The sequence below is a fragment of the Papio anubis genome, chromosome 7, assembly GCF_008728515.1.
Source record: "Papio anubis isolate 15944 chromosome 7, Panubis1.0, whole genome shotgun sequence".
In the NCBI taxonomy this organism is placed as follows: domain Eukaryota; kingdom Metazoa; phylum Chordata; class Mammalia; order Primates; family Cercopithecidae; genus Papio; species Papio anubis.
The window spans coordinates 124,952,390-124,977,142 of NC_044982.1; the positions used below are offsets into that span (position 1 = coordinate 124,952,390).

General features: G+C 43.4%; 2 protein-coding genes across 6 annotated transcripts in view; one reads left to right on the forward strand and one right to left on the reverse strand.

Annotated features, from left to right (window-relative positions):
* The window catches only part of TRIP4 (thyroid hormone receptor interactor 4), a 76,163-nt gene extending 70,241 nt beyond the window's left edge, over positions 1-5,922 (reverse strand). The window contains exon 1 of the mRNA XM_031669236.1: positions 5,904-5,922. Coding sequence (XP_031525096.1) covers positions 5,904-5,908 — 5 coding nt within the window. The 5' untranslated portion in view covers positions 5,909-5,922. The remainder of the gene's footprint in view (positions 1-5,903) is intronic.
* Positions 7-23,472, forward strand: PCLAF (PCNA clamp associated factor). Of its 5 annotated transcripts, none has more exons than XR_004185423.1 (6): positions 7-157; positions 6,761-7,152; positions 7,437-7,517; positions 11,478-11,640; positions 15,414-15,976; positions 22,979-23,088. XR_004185423.1 is itself a non-coding variant. In XM_031669237.1 (4 exons), exons 1-4 carry the CDS (start codon positions 7,107-7,109, stop codon positions 23,022-23,024), a joined length of 336 nt encoding a protein of 111 aa, XP_031525097.1. In that variant the 5' UTR covers positions 6,583-7,106; the 3' UTR covers positions 23,025-23,472. The 5 variants fall into 5 exon arrangements, 2 of the variants coding, with proteins under 2 accessions (XP_031525098.1, XP_031525097.1); XR_004185422.1 differs by having other exon boundaries at positions 7-143; XR_004185424.1 differs by lacking the exon at positions 7-157 and having other exon boundaries at positions 6,372-7,152; positions 15,664-15,976.
* The last annotated feature ends 1,281 nt before the right edge of the window (positions 23,473-24,753 follow it).

Sequence of the window (24,753 nt, forward strand, 5' to 3'; positions counted from 1 at the left end):
GCCATTGGCACTTCTGCTGAGAAGACAGTGCAAGTGCCTATAAAAACGACAGTTTAGGGGGGAAACAAACCAATACCCGGAAAACTGAGAGACCAGCTTTTTAATCGTCATGGTTTTATGTAAAATAAAACAGCACGTGGAAGGTATTGTAAGCGCTGTAAGTTTTTGCTCTGGTGGTGGTTTAATTTATTTTTATTTTTATTTATTTATTTATTTTTGAGACGGAGTCTCGCACTGTCGCCCAGGCTTGAGTGCAGTGGCATGATCTTGGCTCACTGCAAGCTCAGCCTCCCGGGTTCACGCCATTCTCCTGCCTCAGCCTCCCAAGTAGCTGAGACTACAGGCACCCTCCACCACGCCCAGCTAATTTTTTTGTATTTTTAGTAGAGACAGGGTTTCACCGTGTTAGCCAGGATGGAGTGCTTATTTTTAATACCCCCTATAGTCGACTACTAGATTCACACCGCTAAAACTTCTGTTTTATTTTTTGAGCCTTTTATTTTCCATGGCTCGAGGGGATAAAACAGTAAAACAGGAGTTGGAATTTGGCTTTGAGGACTTTCCACACGAGTTCTCAACCCAGAATTACCATATTTAAGTGCCGTCTGCAATTCCCTAACCTGTTAAGACAATGGACTGGGGAAAATTTAGCCAAACTTTTCTGGACATGTCTTCCCATTCATTTCTGGCTTTTTGTTGCATTTACAGGTTAAAAGTTCTTCATTTCTACTAGCCTGTTTAGACTAAGTGGTCGCATTAAATTGGCAGCTGTTTTACCTTTTTGCTAGTGTTTTCATTCGCGTAAATATTATAATTAAAATCGTAAGTGTACTGGCCGGGCGCAGTGTCTCATGCCTGTAATCCCAGCGCTTTGGGAGGCCGAGGCAGGAGGATCACTCAAGCGCACGCAGAGACACACACACACACACACACGCACACTGGGCGCAGTGGCTCACGCCTGTAATGTCAGCACTTTGGGAATCAGAGGCAAGAGGATCACTTGAGCCCAGGAGTTCCGGACCATTCTGGGCAACATAAGGAGAATCCCCAGCTCTATAAAAATGAAAAAAAAAAAAAAAAAAAGCCTGGTGTGGTGGCACATGCCTGTGGTCTCAGCTACTTGGAAGGCTGAGGTGGGAGGATCACTTGGGCCCGGAAGGTCAAGCTTGGAATGAGCCCTGATTGCACCACTGCACTCCAGGCTGGGCGACAGAGCAAGGCCTTGTTACAAAAACAAAACAAAACAAAACAAAACCTCCTAAGTGTATTGATTTACATTCCATTTAGATTGTCATAGATATCATTAATTTGGAAAGCATATGATTTTCCAGGTTTTTTTTTTTTTTTAAGAAAAAGACAAAATAGGGGGAAGGGGGGAGGGATGGCATTGGGAGTTATACCTGATGTAAATGACGAGTTGATGGGTGCTGACGAGTTGATGGGTGCAGCACACCAACACGGCACAAGTATACATATGTAACAAACCTGCACGTTATGCACATGTACCCTAGAACTTAAAGTATAATTAAAAAAAAAAAAAGAAAAAGACAAAATACTCTGTGAATGTTTATTAATTGTGGGTAGAAGTTTTGTTTCTTTGTAAAACTTCACTACATTTAATAATAATTATAAGGTATCAAAGTTATTTACCTGTTTATTTATTCAGTCCCTTTGTCAGGGTTCTCCAGAGAGACAGAACCAATAGGATAGATAACAGATAGTTATAGATACAGATCAGGGAATTGGCTCAGAAAATTATAGAGACTGAAAAGTCCCATGACAGGCCATCTGCAAGCTGGAGACCCTGGAATGCTGGTAGCTGGTTCAGTCTAAGTTGTGAAATCTTCAAGTCTCAAGGCAGAGGGCCTGGAGTTCTGATGTCTGAGAGCAGAAGGAGAAGAGTGTCTCAGCTCCAGAAGGAAAGAAATATTTTTTCTCACCTTTTTTGTTCTGGGTCCTCGGTCAATTGGATAGTGCCCACTCACATTGAGAGCAAATCTGCCCCGCTCAGTCCACTGACTCACATGCCAGTCTCCTTTGGAAACACCCTCAAAGGCACCCAGAAGTAATGCTTTACAAGTTATCTAGGTATTTCTTTTTCTTTTTCTTTTTTTCTTTTTTTTTTTTTTTTTTTTTTGAGACTGAGTTTCCTCTCGTTGCCCAGGCTGGAGTGCAATGGTGCAATCTTAGCTCACCACAACCTCTGCCTCCCGGGTTCAAGTGATTTTCCTGCCTTAGCTTCCCGAGTAGCTGGGATTATAGCCATGCGCCACCACACCAGGGTAATTTTGTATTTTTAGTAGAGACGGTTTTTCTCCATGTTGGTCAGGCTGGTCTTAAACTCCGGACCTTAGGTGATCCTCTCACCTCAGCCTCCCAAAGTGCTGGGATTACAGACCCTCTAGGTATTTCTTAATCTGGCCAAGTTGACACCTAAAATTAACCATAACAGGCCGGGCGCGGTGGCTCAAGCCTGTAATCCCAGCACTTTGGGAGGCCGAGATGGGCGGATCACAAGGTCAGGAGATCGAGACCATCCTGGCTAACACGGTGAAACCCCGTCTCTACTAAGAAATACAAAAAAAAAAAAAAACTAGCCGGGCGAGGTGGCGGGCACCTGTAGTCCCAGCTACTTGGGAGGCTGAGGCCGGAGAATGGCGTGAACCCGGGAGGCGGAGCTTGCAGTGAGCTGAGATCCGGTCACTGCACTCCAGCCTGGGCTACAGAGCGAGACTCCGTCTCAAAAAAAATAAAATAAAATAAAAAATAAAAAATAAAAAATAAAATTAACCATAACAGTCTCCATAACTAAAACATTAAGTGCTTGAAGGCAGAGACTATGACTTAAATTTTTTTCGTATAATAGAAATTTAGTATGTCATACATGTTATGATGAGTATGTCCTCCAGAATAACATAGGTGGCTGGGTACCATGGCCCACACCTGTAATCTCAGCATTTTGGGAGGCCGAGGTGGGAAGATTGGTTGAGCTCAGAAGTTCAAGACCAGCCTGGGCAACATCGGGAGACCCTGTCTCTACAAAAAAATCTAAAAATTAGCTAGGTGTGGTGGCAAGCGCCTGTGTTCCCAGCTACTTGGGAGTGGATCACCTGAGCTCAGGAGGCGAGGCTGCGGTAAACTGTGATCACACCACTGCACTCTAGCCTGCGTGACAGAGTGAGACCTTGTCTCCAAAAAAAGAAAAAAAAAAAGGCATTCTTTTCTCATAAGTCATATGTTTTAATGTAATTTACTATTGCATATTATAATGCAATTTACTATTACTATCGTTTGTTAAATTACATTTCTGCCTGAGCAATGCAAGCACACCCATTTAGCATGACTTAAAGATTTATTTTCTTTTCTTCCTTTTTTTTTTTGAGACAGAGTCTTGCTCAGTCACCCAGGCTGGGGTACAATGGCATGATCTGGGATCACTGCGACCTCCACCTCCCAGGTTCAGGCAATTCTCCTGCCTCAGCCTCCCAAGTAGCTGGGATTTCAGGCACCTGCCATCATGCCTGGCTAATTTTTGTATTTTTGTACAGATGGGTTTTCACCATTTTGGCCAGGCTGGTCTTGAACTCCTGACCTCAGTTGATCCGCTTGCCGTAGCCTCCAAAAGTGCTGGGATTATAGGCATGAGCCACCGCGCCGGCCAAGATTTTCTTTGGTATAAATGTAGGCATGCCAGTTGTAGTGGCTCACACCTGTAATCCCAGCACTTTGGGAGGCCAAGGTGGGCAGATCACCTGAGGTCAGGAGTTTGAAACCAGCCTGGCCACCATGGTGAAACCCTGTCTCTACTAAAAATACAAAAATTAGCTGGATGTGGTGGCACATACCTGTAATCCCAGCTACGTGGGCAGCTGAGGCATGAGAATTGCTTGAACCGGGAGACAGAGGTTGCAGTGAGCTGAGATCGTGCCACCGCATTCCAGCCTGGATGACAGAGTAAAATTTATTTATTCTGTCTCAAAATAAATAAATAAAATAAATAAATTTAGGCAGAAATTGTATTCATACATACTGTAACTTTTCTTAATGCCCTAGACCTTTGAAATTTTTAGGTTGACTCCACACCACTCTCTGTGTTTTATTTCCTTATAAAAATTGTGTTTAATTGCTTCTGCAAAGCACACATTTCAGTGAAGAACTTTTACTAGGCATCAGTACTTTTTTCTTTTTTCTCTAACATGCATTCTTCATTATCATCATTGGTATTAAAAAGACAAACATGCAAACAAAAACAAACACACAACTATAGTAATATGTAGACTGCCCCTGGGTGGAAATGTATATTTGATACTCTTTCTGGCAACTTACTTGGCAAGTGGGCAAGGAGAAAAGACTATCAGATTCCTTCTGCAGGAATCTGGAATATGAGTTCAAATTAACTAATTCAGACCTATGTAGAAGCCACTTAAACTGAAAAGGAAATAATAGCATTTAAGAACCACTGTGCTGGCTGGGTGTGGTGGCTTATATCTGTAATCCCAGCACTTTGGGAGACTGAGGCAGGCGGATCACTTGAGGTCAGGAATTCAAGACCAGCCTGGCCAACATGGTGAAACCCTGTCTCTACTGAAAATGCAAAAATTAGCCGAGTGTGCTGGGACATGCTTGTAATCCCAGCTACGTGGGAGGCTGAGGCGGGAGAATTGCTTGAACCCAGGAGGCGGAGATTGCAGTGAGCCGAGAATGCGCCACTGCATTCCAACTTGGGCAAAGAAGCGAGACTCCATCTCAAAAAAACAAACAAACAACAACAACAACAAAAAAAACCACTGTGCAGTGAGATAGGGCATGAGGACAAAAAACAAAGGAATGCCCTGGGTCTTGTGGATTTTTCCGGTTGATTTGGCTGTAACTTTAGACTCCAAGGTTAAGACAAAGCTACAGGTAATTGCCAATACATTTTCTATTATTGTGTTAATTTAACCTGTTGCCTAGATTCTTTAAATCTGTGTAATAGAATGCAGTTGTTGATTCTGTTAAAGTAGTGAGTAGCCTAATTTTGTTTTAAATTCAAGCAATTCATTGGAGAGAATTAATGCTGTGATTACACTTCTAGGGTAGCCTTTCTTTTTTTTTTTTTTTTTTTGAGACGGAGTCTCGCTCTGTCACCCAGGCTGGAGTGCAGTGGCCGGATCTCAGCTCACTGCAAGCTCCGCCTCCCGGGTTCACGCCATTCTCCTGCCTCAGCCTCCCGAGTAGCTGGGACTACAGGCGCCTGCCACCTCACCCGGCTAAGTTTTTTTTGTATTTTTTAGTAGAGACGGGGTTTCACCGTGTTAGCCAGGATGGTCTCGATCTCCTGACCTCGTGATCCGCCCGTCTCGGCCTCCCAAAGTGGTGGGATTACAGGCTTGAGCCACCGCGCCGGGCCTTAGGGTAGCCTTTCAAGTGGACATTTAACAGAATACATCCCAAGGCAAGTTCATCTGATCCTGTTTTTTGTTGTTGTTTTTAGAGACAGAGTCTGGCCCTGTCACCCAGGCTGGAGTGCAGTGGCGCCATCTTGGCTCACCGCAATCTGCGCCTCCCGGGTTCAAGAAATTCTCCTGCCTCAGCCTCCCGAGTAGCTGGGACTACAGGCACACACCGCCACTCCCGGCTAATTTTTTTTTTTTTTTTTCTAGTAGAGATAGGGTTTCACCATGTTGCCCAGGCTGATCTCGAACTCCTGAGCTCAGGCAATCTGCCCTCCTTGGCCTCCCAAAGTGCTAAGATTACAGGCGTGAGCCACCACGCCTGACCGATTCATATGTATAGTATTTAGAAAGTGAAAATCACTCCCCAGGGGTGTTGTGAGTAATTAGAAGGTAAGCATAAAGATAGAAAAAAATTATGACCACTTATCCTAGAGTTATGCTCACTGTGTGCCAGGGATGTGGTCTTACCACATTTGGCAGAGTTTTTCTTTTCTCTTCTCTTCCCTTTTCTCTTTTCTCTTCTCCTCTTCTCCTCCTCCTCCTCTCCTCCTCTCCTCCTCCCCTTCTCCCCTCCTCCCCTCCTCCCCGCCTCCCCTCTCCTCTCCTCTCCTCTTCTCTTTGAGACAGGATCTCACTCTGTCGCCCAGGCTGGAGTGTAGTGGTGCGATTATGACTCACTGCAACCTCTGCCTCCTAGGCACTAGCAATCTCCCATCTCCTGGACTCAAGCCATCCTCCCACCTCAGCCTCCCGAGTAGCTGGGATTACAGGAACATGCCACTGCACCCGGCTAATTTTTGTATATTTTTTTGTAGAGACGGGTTTCACCATGTTGGCCAGGCTGGTCTCGAACTCCTGGGGTCAAGCGATCTGCCTGCCTTGGCCTCCCAAAGTGCTGGGATTACAGCCATGAGTATCCGCGCCCGGCAGATTTGGCAGATTATTTAGGAGCTCTGAGACCATTCAGTTCTCAGGAAGACGTTTTATTAGTTTCTTTTTATGTGTGTATGTACATACAGTCCCCCTAGTTTTTGTTTAGTCTCACATCATCCTAAAGACATTTTTAAAAACCCTTGTAAATAAGCTGCATTAGCTTCCTTTTCCCCATTCCATAGAATTGTTTTAGTACGGATGCTGTACAAAGAGTTCATGCCTGGGGTACTAAAGGAAAGTTATCAAGTTCTTTTTATTTTGATTTGCATCAAGAAGTCCGCTTAATTTCAGGTTTCACATTCTGGAGTCAATCATTATGGACTTAAGGCTATAGTAACTTTTGAAGATAGTTTGTAATTCGCTGTCTTTGCTGGGTTTTCTTTTCTAAGCAGGCTCATTTCTCTAGTTCAGAAACTTAGCACCCACTTATCGGGTACCCCTGGAGTCCTGGTACCTCCCACCTGGGGCGCCTACGAATCCTAGGACTTTGCGTGTTGATGGACGGATCCGCGCTGCAAGAAGCCTCGCCGCTGTCACCATTGGGCATTGGCAATTGGTTCTGGGGGAACGGCGCGGAACCAATGGGAGCCGTGGCTCCGGAGAGTCCTTGGAGCGCGCGGGAAAGAGACCAATATAAACTGTGGCGGGAGATTAGTTTTCGGGTCCTTGTCCAGTGAAACACCGTCGGTCGGCTGGGAAGTCAGTTGGTTCTCTCATCTTGTCTCGTCTTGTTTGAACATGGTGCGGACTAAAGCAGACAGTGTTCCAGGCACTTACAGAAAAGGTGAGGCAATCGAGTGTGGTACTGGAGGGCGGGGGTCCTCCCGGCAGCCCGGCCGCGGGCGACAGACGCCAGAGGTCCCCCTGGGCCCTGTGCGCCAAACTCATCTAGCTAGCCAGGGAGCAGCCGGCCGGCCCCTTTACCTTGAAGATGAAGTCGCAGGGGCAGGGTAAGGTTATCCTGCTGTTCTGGATCGCCAGGCTCTCCTCTCCAAGCCGCTGGGTCCAGGACTCGGTATCCAAACCCTCTTGCCCCTTCTGAATACCCTCTTTTGCCTCTCTTCACAGTGGTGGCTGCTCGAGCCCCTAGGAAGGTGCTTGGTTCTTCCACCTCTGCCACTAATTCGACACCAGTTTCATCGAGGAAAGGTAAGAAGAGCCCTCCTAAAATTAGGGGATCAGGCCTGGCACCTGCAAGCCCCTGGCTTGCCATGAATTACTTTTTCTTGAGGTACTTACGCCCGAATTTCTTCCTCGCCCTGTGATATAATGAGAGAGGCTGGGCCTTTTGGCTGGCTAGGGTAGAGGTGAGGGGGGTCTCATGGAAGAGAATCTCGAGCCTTGGAATTAAGGACCAGCACAACTTATCATCAAGCCTATTTTTCTTTTCTTTTCTTTTTTTAGACAGGATCTCACTTTGTTGCTCAGGTTGGAGTGCAGTGGTGCAATCACTACTCACTGCAGCCTCCACTTATGGGGCTTAAGCAATCCTCCCACCTCAGCCTCCCAAGTAGCTGGGACTACAGGTGCATGCCAACACGCCAGGCTTTTTTTTTTCTATTTTTTTGTAGAGACAGGGGTCTCACTATGTTGCCTAAGCTGGTCTCAAACTCCTGGGCTCAAACAATCCTCCTACTGGGATTACAGGTGTGAGCCACCGTGGCCATCCTATCAATTTTTCTTTTTTGGTTTAATATTTTTCTTTTTCTTTTTTATTTTTTTTGAGACAGTCTTGCACTGTTACCCAGGCTTGAGTGTAATGGTGTGTACTTGGTTCACTGCAACCTCCGCCTCTTGGGTTCACACGCTTCTCCTGCCTCAGCCTCCCGAGTGGCTGGGATTACAGGTGCACACCACCACACCTGGCTAATTTTTTTGTAGTTTTAGTAGATACGGGGTTTCACTATGTTGGCCAGACTGATCTCAAACTCCTGACCTCATGATCTGCCTGCCTCAGCTTCCCAAAGTGCTGGGACCACAGACATAAGTCACCACTCCTGGCTATTATTTTTCTTAATATTGACAGAGGTTATTTAAATACTGTCAGAGGCTATTTAAAAGCCTCCTTATTAGATTAAGGGTTTGGACAATCATTGACAGTGCTGAGTGCTCATTGCAATGTCTACTAAACTTTAATAAAAATGTTTTTGTTTGCTTATTTTTCCTTTCTTCCTTACTCTTTTTTTTTTTTTTTTCCAAATGTAATGTCTGTGGGTTTTCTCCAACTTTGCAGCTCCTAATACTGTCTTTGGGAGAGTAGGAGTGAAACCCGGCAAGGGAAATAGTTTCACGCTGGTCCTTCTGTGCATGGAAGATGAGAAAATGCCCTGCCATCTGGTGCCTCATTCCTTTCAGTAGGAAGTTTGGCAGACAGGGAGATTAACGCTACAAGATTTAGTTAAGAACGTAAAGGGGAACACTGTTTAGGACTTCATGGGTTTTTAAGTCAATTCAAATTTCTCCCTATTCGAAACATTTCATTAGAAAACATTTACTACTTTGATCTCTTCAGATAAAAGGAAATAAAAGTTGATGAATTGTTTGAGAGTAACTTATACCCTGTACCACTAGACTAAGTTTCTTTTTCTTTTTTCTTTTTCTTTTTTTTTTTTTTGAGACAGGGTCTCACTCCGTTGCCCAGGCTTGAGTGCAGTGGTGCAATCACACCATACTGCAGCTTTGACCCCAGGGCTCAAATGATCCTCCCACTTCAGGCTCCTCCCAAGTAGCTGGACTGCAGGCACATGCCACCACACGCCCGCCTAATTTTTGTGTTTTTTGTAGAGACGGGGTTTCATCATGTTGCCCAGGCTTGTCTCGAACTCCTGGGCTGAAGCAATCCTCCCGCCTCAGCCTACCAAAGTGCTGGGATCACAGGCATGAGCCACCGTGCCTGGCCTGACGAAATTTCATTAGAGTCACATCCCATTGTCTGGTCCACTACTGAATCACCAGAGCCGACTGAATAGGCCCTTACTGAATATATGTTGAATAAATCTCTATTTTTAATCCCAATAATTGAATGTATGAAATGGGTAATATCCTTATTTTAAAGATAAGGAAATTTAATCTCGGTTTATATAACTTGATAAAGGTCACACAACTAAATCAGTGGAGTTGGGTTTGAATCTGTTGCTGCTGTACATTTTTTTTTGTTTTTGTTTTTTGAGACAGTCTCGCTCTGTCACCAAGGCTGGAGTGCAGTGGTGTGATCTCGGCTCATTGCAACCTCCGCCTCCCAGGTTCAAGCAATTCTTCTGCCTCAGCCTCCTGAGTAGCTGGAATTACAGGCATGCACCACCACACCCGGCTAATTTTTGTATCTTTAGTGGAGACAGGGTTTCACCTTGTTGACCAGGCTGCTCTCTAGTGCCTGACCTCATGATCCGACTGCCTCGGCCTCACAAATTGCTGGGAGTACAGGCGTGAGCCACCGCGCCCAGCTGCTGCTGTATGTTTTCTAGTAGTAAAAGCATTCCTGTAAGGATCCTTTGGGAAAATTGTGAACCAAAAGATCACTGTCTTTTATATACCATTCCTTCTTTTGGAGGCCAAGGCAGGAGGGTTGCCTCAGCCAGGAGTTTCAGACCAACCTGGGCAACATGGCAAAATCCCATTGCTATTTTTATAAATGTAAATAAATAAATAAGTACAAACACTATAACTTCAGAGTCTATATGGAAACAACTTTTGTAAGTGTTCTTTAACAACTAGAGTTGTTAAAGCAAATGTTTTAGCTTAAAGCAAAAGATTTGTAGTAACTGAATAATTTGTTCCTGGTCATTACTTTATAAAAAGGCAAAAATTTTCCCTTAATTTCTCCTTATATTACTGTTTAAAAATAACCAGGAATTGGCTGGGCGGGGTGGCTTATGCTTGTAATCCCGGCACTTTGGGAGGCCAAGGTGGGCGGATCACGAGGTCAGAAGATCAAGACCATCCTGGCTAGAACGGTGAAACCCTGTCTCTACTAAAAATAAAAAAATTAGCCAGGCATAGTGGCATGCGCCTGTAGTCCCAACTGCTAGGAAGGCTGAGGCAGGAGAATGTTGTGAAGCCGGGAGGCGGAGCTTGCAGTGAGCTGAGATCATGCCACTGCACTCCAGCCTGGGCAACAGAGCGAGACTCCATCTCCAAAAAAAAAAAAATTAGCTGGACGTGGTGGCGGGTGCCTGTAATCTCAGCTACTCGGGACACTGAGGCAGGAGAATCGCTTGAACTCGGGAGGCAGAGGTTACAGTAAGCTGAGATTGTGCCACTGCACTCCAGCCTAGGCAACAGAGCTAGACTCCGTAATAAAAGAAAAAAAAAAAGAAAAAAAGAAAACCACCAGGAATTGGATTTCTCTTATGAATTGAAAAGGAGCCAGGTGCTTTGAAAAATGGAATCTACTTTTGTGGAGACTTTCACAATGCCTCTTATACGTGCTTTAACTAAATGACCTTAGAAAGTAAAATGTTAGCACTTTATACTACATGGTCCTATCTTAGGAAAAAGTGTGTCAAACTTCAGTATGTCAGTACATTTAAGAATATATATATATATATTTTGAGATAGAGTCTCGCTCTGTTGCCAGACTGGGGTGTGCAGTGGTGTGGTCTTGGCTCACTGTAATCTCCGACTCCCTGGTTCAAGTGACTCTCCTGCCTCAGCCTTCCGAGTAGCTGGGAATACAGGCACGTGCCACCACACCCAGCTAATTTTTGTATTTTTAGTAGAGATGGGGTTTCACCATGTTGACCAGGTTGGTCTCGAACTCCTGACTTTGTGATCCACCCTCCTCAGCCTCCCAAAGTGCTGGGATTACAGGCATGAGCCCCTGAGCCTGGCAAGAGTATTTGAATAGCTCTGCTTGTGGACAAAATATAAAAATATTTTTCAGTTGTAAAAATTCTGTTACTACTGTTTTTGCTAAGATAACCATCACAGAGTTTATTGGTTGAATACAGCTTTATTGTGTCACATTTTCTAATTCTTTCAGTTGTATATCTTAAATAAAGATTATTTGATACCTTTGAGAATTTGATCTTAAAGAAGGAATTAAGTTGTTTAAGGAATGGCGATTGTATTCTTAGCACTTATCTAGTTCCATCTGTTTATATTTTACAGCTGAAAATAAATATGCAGGAGGGAATCCCGTTTGCGTGCGTCCAACTCCCAAGTGGCAAAAAGGAATTGGAGAATTCTTTAGGTTGTCCTCTAAAGATTCTGAAAAAGAGAATCAGATTCCTGAAGAGGCAGGAAGCAGTGGCTTAGGAAAAGCAAAGAGAAAGTAAGTTGTTACATTCTGGAATATAAAGAAAATATTTATCTCACGCCTGTAATCCCAGCACTTTGGGAGGCTGAGGCGGAAGGATCACTTGAGGCCAGGAGTTTGAGACCAGCCTGGCCAACATGGGGAAACCCTGTCTCTACTAAAAGTACAAAATTAGCTGGGTGTGATGGTGCACACCTCTGGTCCCAGCTACTCAGGAGGCTGAAACAAAAGAATTGCTTGGTGCAGCAAACCACCATGCACACATAAACCTATGTAACAAAACTGCATGTTCTGCACATGTATCTCATTTTCGCGCCACTGCACTCCAGCCTGGGGTACAAAGTGAGACTCTGTCTCAAAAAAATAAATAAAAATAAATAAATAAATAAATAAAATATTTATCTTCTTGAAAGTAAGGGACATATAGGATATTGAGTCAATTTTCTCTTCAAGCTGATAAGAAAATGCAAAAAAAGTTCTTTAAAACTTCTACTAATTTCTTATAACTCACTCCCAAATTTCTTTTTTTTTTTCTGAGACTGTCTTGCTCTGTTGCCCAGGCTGGAGGGCAGTGGTGCTATCTCAGCTCACTGCAACCTCCGTCTCCCGGGTTCAAGCAATTTTCCTGCCTCAGCCTCCCAAGTAGCTGGGATTACAAGCATGTGCCACCATGCCCAGCTAATTTTCGTATTTTTAGTAGAGACGGGGTTTCACCTTGTTGGCCAGGCTGGTCTTGAACTCTTGACTTTGTGATCTACCCACCTTAGCCTCCCAAATTACAGGATTACAGGCGTGAACCACTGCACCCAGCCACCAAATTTCAAACATTAGTAAAAAGTATTCTTTTTACTCTTCCCAATCTCTCAAAGAGGATCATTTCCCATTCACATAAGTGCTATGTCATTAACCATGAACTTAGTGTATTGAGTCTTTAAGTTTTACTGTCTTTTTCCTTTAGGCTTTTCTTACAAGGCAATTTCCATGTTGGCTTATCTAGCTTGAATTCCATTAATCCTGCCCTTTAAAAAACTACCAGTTCAACTTCCACAAGAAATATATAACCAGGCTGGGTGCGGTGGCTCATGCCTGTAATCCTAGTACTTTGGGAGGCTACAGTGGGCAGATTGCTTGAGCTCAGGAGTTCCAGACCAGCCTGGGCAACATGGTGAGACCCCTTCTCTACCAAGAGGGTGGTGGCGCCGCCTATAATCCCAGCCACTCGGGAGGCTGAGGTGGGAGAATCGCTTGACCCTGGGAGATGAAGTTTGCGGTGAACCGAGCTCCCACCACCGTACTCCAGCATGGGTGACAAAGTGACACCCTGTGTCAAAAATAAAAATAGAAATAGGCCGGGCGCGGTGGCTCACCCCTGTAATCCTAGCACTTTGAGAGTCCGAGGCGGGCAGATCACGAGATCAGGAGGTCAAGACCATCTTGCAACATGGTGAAACCCCGTCTCTACTAAAAATACAAAAAATTAGCCGGGCATGCTTGTAATCTCAGCTACTCAGGAGGCTGAGGCAGGAGAATTGCTTGAACCTGAGAGGTGTTGGTTGCAGTGAGCTGAGATTGTGCCACTGTACTCCAGCCTAGGGTACAGAGTGAGACTCCATCTCAAAAAAAAATCAAGTAAAATAAAAATAAAAAATATCACCAATATGGAAAAGTTGGAAAATATAGAAATCCCCATCATCTGGAACCAACCAAGACTAATACCATGGTGTATTGTCTTTACAACTTCTCTGTAAGTACATAAGAATAGTGAAAAACAAAAAGTAGGGATAAAACTATACACACCAAACTTGGTGTGCAACCTTTAAAAAAAAGTTTCCAAGTTTCATTCATCCATTATATTTCATGAATATCTCATTCCTTTCTTTCTTTCTTCCTTTTTTTTTTTTTCCTGATATGAGGGTCTCACTCTGTCACCCAGGAGATAATGCAGTGGCCCAATCTTCGCTCACTTCAACCTCCACCTCCTGGGTTCGATTGATTCTCCCACCTCAGCCTTCCAAGTAGCTGGAATTACAGGCATGTGCCATGGAGTTCAGCTAATTTTTTGTATTTTTGGTAGAGATGAGGTTTCACCAGATTGCCTAGGCTGGTCTTGAACTCCTGAGCTCAGGTAGTCTGCTTGCCTTGGCCTCCCACTGTGCTGGGATTACAGGCATAAACTGCCACACCTGGCCAGTGTACAAACTTTTTTTATTTTTTATTTTTTTTGAGACGGAGTTTCGCTCTGTTGCCCAGGCTGGAGTGCAGTGTGCAATCTCGGCTCACTGCAACCTCTGCTTCCCAGGTTCACGCCAGTCTCCTCCCTCAGCCTCCTGAGTAGCTGGGACTACAGGTGCCCGCCACCACACACAGCTAATTTTGTTGTATTTTTAGTAGAGACGGGGTTTCACTGTGTCAGCCAGGATTGTCTCAATCTCCTGACCTCATGATCTGCCCGCCTCAGCCTCCCAAAGTGCTGGGATTACAGGCATGAGCCACCATGCCCAGCCACAGACTTTTTAAGAAGCTAATTAAACCATACCTTTTACATTTTTAATGACAGGAAAATGCTCCGATAATTGTTAACCCAAAATTCTGGATACAAAAGTACAATCTTTACTGTGTAAATACATGTATATGTACTATATGAAAATATACCACATATCAATAATGCTTATCTCTGGGTAAAAACCTCTTCTCATACTGTATGCTAACAACTTTTAACAACAAATATGCATCACTTTTAAGAATCAAGAAAAATTTCTGAAGGTCATATGAGACAGAAAAAAAATACAAGGGAAAAATCATGCTACTTGGGAAAAAAAGATTCGAAGCCTGCCTTTTTATAGATTTGTAATTAATAAGGTCCAGACTTTCTTTTTTTTGTTTTGTTTTTTGAGATGGAGTCTCGCTCTGTCACCCAGGCTGGAGTGCAGTGGCACGATCTCGACTCACTGCAAGCTCCACCTCCCAGGTTCATGCCATTCTCCTGCCTCAACCTCCCGAGTAGCTGGGACTACAGGCACCCACCACCACGCCTGGCTAATTTTTTGTATTTTCAGTAGAGGTGGGATTTTACTGTGTTAGCCAGGATGGTCTCGATCTCCTGACCTTGTGATCCGCCCACCTTGGCCTCCCAAAGTGCTGGGATTACAGGCGTGAGCCACCGCGCCCGGCCAGGTCCAGGCTTTCTAAACAACTTAAATGTTTTGTTTCAAAACAAAGTATTTGCCTGGATGTAGGAGGAAAGAGAGTGATGTCACTGCCATTATGATGCCCCTTGAATATAAAACCCTACTTGCGGCCGGGCACGGTGGCTCAAGCCTGTAATCCCAGCACTTTGGGAGGCCGAGGCGGGCGGATCACGAGGTCAGGAGATCGATACCATCCTGGCTAACATGGTGAAACCCCGTCTCTACTAAAAAAATACAAAAAACTAGCTGGGCGAGGTGGCGGGCGCCTGTAGTCCCAGCTACTTGGGAGGCTGAGGCAGGAGAATGGCGTGAACCCGGGAGGCGGAGCTTGCAGTGAGCTGAGATCCGGCCACTGCACTCCAGCCCGGATGACAGAGTGAGACTCCGTCTCAAAAAAAAAAAAAAAAAAAAAAAACCCTACTTGCTATCTCCCCTGCACCAGCCAGGAGCCACCCATCCTCCAGCACACTAAGCAGCAAGCTGGACACATGGCACACTGATCCAAATGGGTAAGGGGATGGTGGCCATGCTTAGTCTGGGTCTACTGCTTCTGGCGCTGCTCCTACCCGTTCTGGTTTCTTCATTTGTTCCTTTAACCAGCACGCCGGAAGCTACTGCAGCTGAGACCACAAAGCCCTCCAACAGCGCCCTACAGCCTACAGCCAGTCTCCTTGTGGTCTTGCTTGCCCTTCTACATCTCTACCATTAAGAGACAGGTCAAGAAACAGCTACAGTTCTCCAACTCATACTCTAAAACCGAATCCAAATGGTGCCTAGAAGTTCAGTGTGGCAAGGAAAAAAACCAGGTCTTCATCAAATCTACTAATTTCACTCCTTATTTTATTAACAGAGAAACGCTTGAGAGTCTCAAACTGGACTGGTTTAAAGAGCATCTGAAGGATTGGACTAGATGATAAATGCCAATATTAAATCTGTTGGAGTTTCATGTATAAGACAGAGGAGAAAGACAACATCAAAAATTAGTTAAAGAGATTATTAAGCGTGGCTTAAGAAATATGGACACTTAAAACTCTATCTTTAAAAAAAACCTCTTTTTTGATAATAATAATTTCACTTTCATCTAGAGAAGAAGGATGAACTATGGAATGGAGATTCAGTTTTCATTTTAGTTTGTTAAATCTGCAAGGCTGTAAAATGATTAGGTAATATAAAAAGCTTCCATGATTCTATTTATTATATATGTACATTGGAAGAAACTACCAGATGTTACTATAAATATTCTCTGTATTGTTTCAGCCATCCTAATTTAATGCTGATATGCTCTAGATTTACATTGCTAAGTTTTCACTCCTCTTGGGCACTTAACTCTGTTTCTTTTGTTTGTTTGTTTTGAGATGGAGTCTCACTCTGTCGCCCAGGCTGGAGTACAGTGGTGCCATCTTGGCTCACTGCAACCTCTGCCTCCTAGGTTCAAGCGTTTTTCGTGCCTTTCTTGAGTAACTGGGATTACAGGTGCACGCCACCACACCCAGCTAATTTTTGTATTTTTAGTGGGGACGGGATTTCACCATGTTGGCCAGGATGGTCTCGATCTCCTGACCTCATGATCCGCCCACCTTGGCCTCCCAAAGTGCTGGGATTACAGGCGTGAGCCACCGCTCCCGGCCAAGGGCACTTAACTCTTTAGTCTAGGGCTTTGGATTTGCCATTGCATTTGACTTTCTATGTGGTAATTGAAATGTGCCAGAGTAATGATAGACTGGAATCTACTCCAAATCCAAGCATGACTAATTCTTGCATATACACTTAAAAGTTAAATAGTAGGCATTTCCTATCACCCATTCCAATTCAACAAGAATGCCAGATTTTTTAGTTACCATACTTAACTGGATTCCAAAAATTAGAAGTACATTGACTTCAACTAATTTTAAAATAGTGCCTTTTTTATCTTTGTATATGTCAAATAATTTTCACAACTTAACTGATTTTTTTTTGGTATAGGAGGTGGGTTAAAATTTGATCTCTTTTGAAGGCATATTTGATTAATCTTGAAATTAAGACGTGACTTTGTACATGTTGAATAATTTTTACAACTTAAAAATTGATCATTTTTTGTGCAGAAGGTGGGTTAAAAAAGTTGATCCGGCCAGGCGCGGTGGCTCACGCCTGTAATCCCAGCACTTTGGGAGGCTGAGGCGGGCAGATCACGAGGTCAGGAGATAGAGACCATCCTGGCGAACATGGTGAAACCCCGTCTCTACTAAAAATACAAAAAAAAATTAGCCAGGCGTGGTGGCGGGTGCCTATAGTCCCAGCTACTCGGGAGGCTGAGGCAGGAGAATGGCGTGAACCCGGGAGGTGGAGCTTGTAGTGAGCCGAGATCACGCCACTGCACTCCAGCCTGGGCGACAGAGCGAGACTCCGTCTCAAAAAAAACAAAAACAACAAAAAAAACCACGTTGATCTGGGCCAGGCACAGTGGCTAATGCCTGTAATCCCAGCACTTTGGGAGGCCAAGGTGGGTGGATCACTTGAGACCAGGAATTCAAGACCATCCTGGCGAACATGGTGAAACTCGGTCTCTACTACAAATACAAAAATTAGCTGGATGTCGTGGCACACACCTGTAATCCCAGCTACTCAGGAGGCTGAGGCACAAGAATCACATGAACCCTGGAGGTGGAGTGAGCCAAGATTGCACCACTGCACTCCAGCCTGGATGACACAGCGAGACTCTGTCTAAAAAAAAAATTGATCTGTTTTGAAGGCATATTTGATTAATCTTTAAATTAAGTTGTGGGCTGGGCACAGTGGTTCACGCCTGTAATCCCAGTACTTTGGGAGGCCGAGGCGGGCGGATAACCTGAGGTCAGGAGTTTGAGACCAACCTGGCCAACATGGTGAAACCCCATTTCTACTAAAAATACAAATATTAACTGGGCATGGTGGTGAGTGCCTGTAATCCCAGTTACTCAGGTGGCTGAAGCAGGAGAATCACTTGAACTCAGGAGGCAGAGGTTGCAGTAAGCCAAGATCGTGCTACTACACTCCAGCCTAGCCTGGGCAACAGAGACTTCATCTCAAAAAAAAAAAAGAAAAGACTGGGCACGGTGGCTCACACCTGTAATTCCAGCACTTTGGAAGGCCGAGGCAGGCGGATCATGAAGTCAGGAGATCAAGACCATCCTGGCTAACACAGTGAAACCCCATCTCTACTAAAAATGCAAAAATTAGTCGGGCATGGTGGCGGGTACCTGTAGTCCCACCTAGTCGGGAGGCTGAGCCAGGAGAATGGCGTGAACCCAGGAGGGGGAGCTTGCAATGAGCCCAGATCATGCCACTGCACTCTAGCCTGGGTGACAGAGTGAGACTCCATCTCAAAAAAAAAACCATGAAATAAGCAAAATAACAAATCTGGTTCTGTATTTGCAAAGTGAAGACCAGAAATTTGTCTGCATTAAATTCACAATGCTTTTGTGCTTTCTGCAAATAGTTTTTAAAAAAAATTAGTCTGATTAGCTACATTGGGGACACTTTCTATAATAGTCAATATTTTTAGATAGAGCCTGGGCCTAAGCATAAGTGGACTTGATTCCTGTAAGTAAAACTTTTACAACTGTCTTGATGTATAGAAGCCTTTTTAGGAATAGACACTCCATTCTGGGCGCGGTGGCTCATGCCTGTAATCCCAACATTTTGAGAGTCCAAGGCAGGTGCATCACCTGAGGTCAGGAGTTTGAGACCAGCCTGGCCAATGTGGTGAAACCCCGTCTCTACTTAAAATACAAAAATTAGCTGGGCTTGGTGGCAGGTGCCCATAATCCTGGCTACTTCAGAGGCTGAGGCAGGAGAATCGCTTGAACTCGGGAGGTGGAGGTTGCAGTGAGCTGAGATCATGCCATTGCACTCCAGCCTGGGCAACAGAGCGAGAATCTGTCTCAAGAAAAAAAAAGAAATCCATACTCCATGAGGCCAGGCATGCCTAGCACTTTGGGAGGCTGAAGGGGGAGGATTGCTTGAGCCCAGCAGTTCGAGACCAGCTTGGGCAACATAATGAGACCATGTCTCTACAGGAAAAAAAAAATTAGCTGGCTATGGTGGCGCACACATGTAGTCCTGACTACTTTGGAGGCTAAGGTGGGAGGATTGCTTGAGCCCAGGCATTCAAGGCTGCAGTGAGTTGTGATTGTGCCACTGAACTCCAGCCTGGGTGACAGAACCAGACTGTGTTTCTACCAAAAAAAAAAAAAAAAAAAAAAGGACACTCCATGAAATCTTTGGTTCACATGGTCACACACTGATGCTTAGTTGTTCCTGTATCCCATATGGCCATAGTAGCTTTAATAAGTCTTAAGGCAATGTTTGCCATCTTTAGAAACCTACTAAGGGAACAAACAGATCCAACAGATCTTGACCTATGGTATGTGTGACTGAACAGTCCCTTTTACTTCTTATTTGTACGTTCTATATCTGTTACATCTGTTTTGGATTGTACATTGTGTTTGGAATGGATTTGCCTTGAATACAAACTAGATAAAAATAGATGGCTGAACGAGTAACTAAAACAAAGTATTTGACATATGAAAGCATATAAAATATTAAGAATTATTCATTACAAAAGTTAGCTGAGTATGGTGGCACGTGCCTCTGATCTTAGCTACTGGGGAGGCTGAGATAGGAGAATCACTTGAACCTGGGAGGCAGAGGTTGCAGTGAGCCATCACTGCACTCCAGCCTGGGCAACAAAGCAAGACTCCATCTCAAAAAAAAGAAATTATTCTTTGCTGTTCATAAGCTCATTTGGTAAATGGTAATTGAGTGCCTATGATCCATGTTGTGAGTTATTTACAGTAACTAAATCTTAGGCTTTGTTGTTATATCACTATCATGATTTCTGGTTTCCATAAAAATCAACAACCAAAAGGATACCTTTTTTTTTTTTTTTTTTTTTTTTAGAGACAGGATTTTGCTGTTACCCAGCCTGGAGTGCAGTGGTGGGATCATAGCTCGCTGCAGCCTTGACTTCTTGTACTCAAGCAATCTTCCCACTTCAGCCTCCTGAGCAGCTGGGACTATAGATGCATGCCATTGCTCCTGGCTAATTTTAAATTTTTAGTGGAGACCACGCCTTGCTATGTTGCCTACACTGGACCTGAACTCCTGGGCTCAAGCAATCCTACCACCTCAGCCTCCCAAAGTGTTGGGATTACGCTGAGCCATGATGCCTGGCCCCAAAGGGATACATTTTGGATAAAGCTTTTTAATAAGCTTGCTTTCCTGATCCTATAAATTTCTTCTAGTTCTCTCTCAATGTCTGGTACCATTCTTCCTCGTTCTTTTTTCCAATAGGAACAAGCTAATAGTCAAGACTATCTTTAGAATATATTTCAGACTTCTTGAATTACTTGTGACTTACATTAAGTAAATAAAATATTTAGCAACATAGCCAAATGTGACTATAACACTGGTCATCACAGGAATAAAACCTATATTGTAGCCTTTCCACCCTATGAAAAGAGATTACACATATATTCTCATAAAGCACTTTAATCCATGGTATTATAAAATCTGTGACATAAACCTAGGTAATAGAGGTTTATATTATTTCTTTAGGTCCTGTTCTTAGATTTGCCATTGTTTAGGAGCATTGTAATTACCCCTTTATTGAAATAATAAATGAGTTTATTAGAAAGGATTTATGATATAAACTCTCTATGGAATATGGTTATTCCCATGGCCTTATTTTTTCCCCAAAGGCAGGGTAAACTCCCAGTAGTTGTGTGGGGTAAGAGTCAGAATCAAGAAAGACTATCTACTTAAACCTTTAACAGAGTTATGATGCTTAAAGTAAATCAGGCCCTTGCACAAAGGAAGTCTGGGTTATGATAATGTTCATTTGTTAATTTGATTTAATTTCCAGGAAAATACAATGAAGATATCTTTGTTATCTAACAACGAGTTAATGATAATCTTTTTTTGTTTTTGTTTTTGTTTTGAGACAAAGTTTTTGCTCTTGTTGCCCAGGCTGGAGTCTGCCTCCTGGGTTCAAGTGATTCTCCTGCCTCAGCCTCCTGAGTAGCTGGAATTACAGGCATGTGCCACCATGCCCAGCTAATTTTTTTTTTTTTTTTGAGACGGAGTCTCTGTCGCCCCAGGCTGGAGTGCAGTGGCTCTGATCTCAGCTCACTGCAAGCTCCTCACCCGGTTTACTTATTCTTCTTGCCTCTAGCCTCCCAAGTGAAGTTGGGACTACAGGGCGCCCACCACCTTGCCCTCGCTAAGTTTTTGTATTTTTAGTAGAGATCGGGTTTCACCGGGTGGTCAGCCAGGATGGTCTCGATTCTCCTGATTCCGCGGATCCCCCGCCTCTCCGGCCTCGCCTCCCCAAAGTGCTGGGGATTACAGGCTGAGCCATACCGGGCCGCCCAGCTAATTTTTTTGTATTTTTAGTAGAGACGGGGTTTCATTATGTTGGCCAGGCTGGCCTCGGACTCCTGACCTCAGGTGATCCACCTGCCTTGCTTGGCCTTCCAAAGTGCTAGGATTACAGGCGTGAGCCACCGCCCCCAGCCATTAACGATAACCTTTTTTTTTTTTTTTTTTTTTTTTGAGATGGAATCCCGCTCTGTCACCCAGGCTGGAGTGCAGTGGCGAGATCTGGGCTCACTGCAAGCTCCACCTCTCCGGTTCACACCATTCTGCCTCAGCTTCCCTAGTAGCTGGGACTACAGGCACCCACCACCACGCCCGGCTAATTTTTTTGTATTTTTTTTTAGTAGAGATAGGGTTTCACCGTGTTAGCCAGGATGGTCTTGATCGCCTGACCTTGTGATCTGCCCGCGTCGGCCTCCCAAAGTGCTGGGATTACAGGCTTGAGACACCGCGCCCAGCCTAATTTTTGTATTTTTAGTAGAGATGGGTTTCACCATTTTGGCCAGGCTGGTCTTGAACTCCTGACCTCAGGTGATCCACCCGCCTCAGCCTCCCAAAGTGCTGAGATTAGAGGCATGAGCCATAGTGCCCTGCCTGACTTTGGGATAATGTAAATTATTTTTCAAATGCTGCAACTATTCTATTCTAACAATTTTGGGGTTTTTCTTTTTTCTTCTTCTTCTTTTTTTTTTTTTTTGACACAGAATCCTGCTCTGTTTCCCAGGCTGGAGTGCAGTGGCACAATCAATCATGGCTCACTGCAACCTTGAAGTAATCCTCCTGCCTCAGCCTCCTGAGTAGCTGGAACTATAAGCATATGCCACCACGACCAGCTAATTTTTTTTAGACAGGGCTCTGTCCTCAAGGCTGGAGTGCAATGGCACGGTCTCAGCTCACTTCAACCTCCACCCACCACACTCAAGCGATTCTCCTGGCTTAGCCTCCCAAGTAGCTGGGATTACAGGCACACACCACCACTGCCCGGCTATTTTGGTATTTTTAGTAGAGATGGGGTTTCACCATGTTGGCTAGGCTGGTCTCGAACTCCTGACCTCAGATGTTCCACCCACCTTGGCCTCCCAAAGTGCTGGGATTACAGGCATTAGCCACCGACCCTGGCCTGATTTTTTATTTTTTGTAGGGATGGGGTGTCACTAAGTTTCCCAGGTTGGTCTCAAACTCTTGGGCTCAAGCCATCCTCCTCAGGTTGGTCTCAAACTCTCGGGCTCAAGCAATCCTCCTGCCTCATCCTCCCAAAGTGCTGGGATTATAGGTGTAGTCACTGTGCCTGGCCAATCTGGGGTTTTTCCTAATTAGTTAATGTAATCATATGGTTCAAAAGAGTATATATAGTCAAATGACAACTTGCTATATGTTTTCTCTGCTAAAGTGGATTGGTTAATTTTTTTACTTTTTGTTATCACAAAGTTCTTGCTGAAGGATTATATTGTTTATCAATCCATTTAATATGTTGAAATAATATTCTATATAAATAGATTCCCTTTTTAAATAAAAACGACAACGTAGTCTAAAGGAGAAACACTGATTCTGAAAATTAACAGGCAAATAAATTGTTAAAAATTTTGTTGCATTAATACTTGAAATTTGTAGGTGTTTGTTAATTAATGAAGTTTAATTTTCTTTCACTTCTAGTCATTTAACCAGATCTACTGCACTATTAATTAGTGTTCCTGATTTGTATAGGTTTGTAACTATTTTTTTCAAACAGTTGATACTTGGATGGCTACTGATGTTCTCTCTTCTTTCCACAGAGAGTGTCCTTTGCAGCCTGATCACACAAATGATGAAAAAGAATAGAACTTTCTCATTCATCTTTAAATAACATCTCCTTGTTTACCCTGGTATTCTAGAATGTAAATTTACATAAATGTGTTTGTTCCGATTAGCTTTATTGAACAGGCGTTTAATTAAGAAATTTAGGCTTAAATTTAGATGTTCAAAAGTAGTTGTGAAATTTGAGAATTTGTAAGACTAATTATGGTAACTTAGCTTAGTATTCAGTATAATGCATTGTTTGGTTTCTTTTACCAAATTAAGTGTCTTGTTCTTGCTAAAATCTAGTCATTGCATTGTGTTCTAATTACAAGTATGCTGTATTTGAGATTTGCTTAAATTGTTGTACTGCTGCCATTTTTATTGGTGTTTGATTATTGGAATGGTGCCATATTGTCACTCCTTCTATTTGCTTTAAAAAGCAGAGTTAGACTTTTGCACATTAAAAAAATTCAGTGTTAATTAAACCTTACTTACTCTACCCTTTTTTTGTCAAGGAGGCCAAAGACGCAATGTCGAAAAACCTTGGGTGGATATCTTCTCTTTAAAAAAATTTAAAGATAATTTGGTCTTGAGGGTTTAAACGGTTGAAAATGCCTCTACACAGCAATAACAAAAAAGATAAAATACTAGGATAGAATCATGGTGGGCACAGTGGCTTCTCAGGAGGCTGAGGAGGGAGGTTTGCTTGAGTCCAGGAGTTGGAGACCAACCCAAGCAACATAGAGAAACCCTATCTCTAAAAAAATTTTAAAACAGACCGGGCACAGTGGCTCACACCTGTAATCCCAGCACTTTGGGAGGCCAAGGTAGGTGGATCACCTGAGATAGGAGTTCAAGACCAGCCTAGCCAACATGGTGAAACTCTGTCTCTACTAAAAATGAGAAAATGAGCCAGGCATGGTGGCACATGCCTGTAATCCCAGCTATTCAGGAGGCCGAGGCAGGAGAATCGCTTGAACACGGGAGGCGGAGGTTGCAGTGAGCCAAGATAGTGCCACTGCACTCCAGCCTGAGCAACAGAGTGAGACAATGTCTTAAAAAAAAAAAAAAAAAGAAAAAAATATAAACAATAATAAAAAAAATTAGCCTGGCATGGTGGCATGCACAGTGGAACCAGATCCCCTCTCTTAAAAAAAAAGAATTTTTCCTAGGATATGCATTTGATTCGCTATCATAAAATACAATTTTAAAGTTGGAAGTCAATATAACATGAAAGGCAAATCATTCCATAAACCCATAGGCTTGGCAAAACCCCTTAGAGCTACTATGACATTTTTCAACATAACCAGAGGTATAATTGAAGAAGTAGGTATAATATTCCTCATCACACTTTTTGCAGCAGCCTGTAGTCAAAATTAATCATTTTAGTAGGCATATTTTTCTGAAATATGTTTGTAATAAGTGTATACTTGTTTTTACAATATACTGTCCATTTGTGTGCTTCCTAAAGTTATATCCTATTTTATTCTTTCCAAATACAAATCAGAGCATTGACCTGATTTTAACACCTTCCAAACTGTTTGAGTCCTGATGATCGTAGATTATATTTTTTGCTTTGTCTTTTAGAGGTGGATATTATTAAACAGAATGTTACTGAATTGGGAGCTGAGTTTCTAAAACCCCAAGTATTTATTTGATAATTAGGTTTATTTTTAAGTTTAAAAAAATCTATTAAAGTCAAGTTTTAATGGGTCTGACAGTTGATTTGCTATTTTTCTTTTCTTTTCTTCTTTTTTTTTTTTTTTCAGAT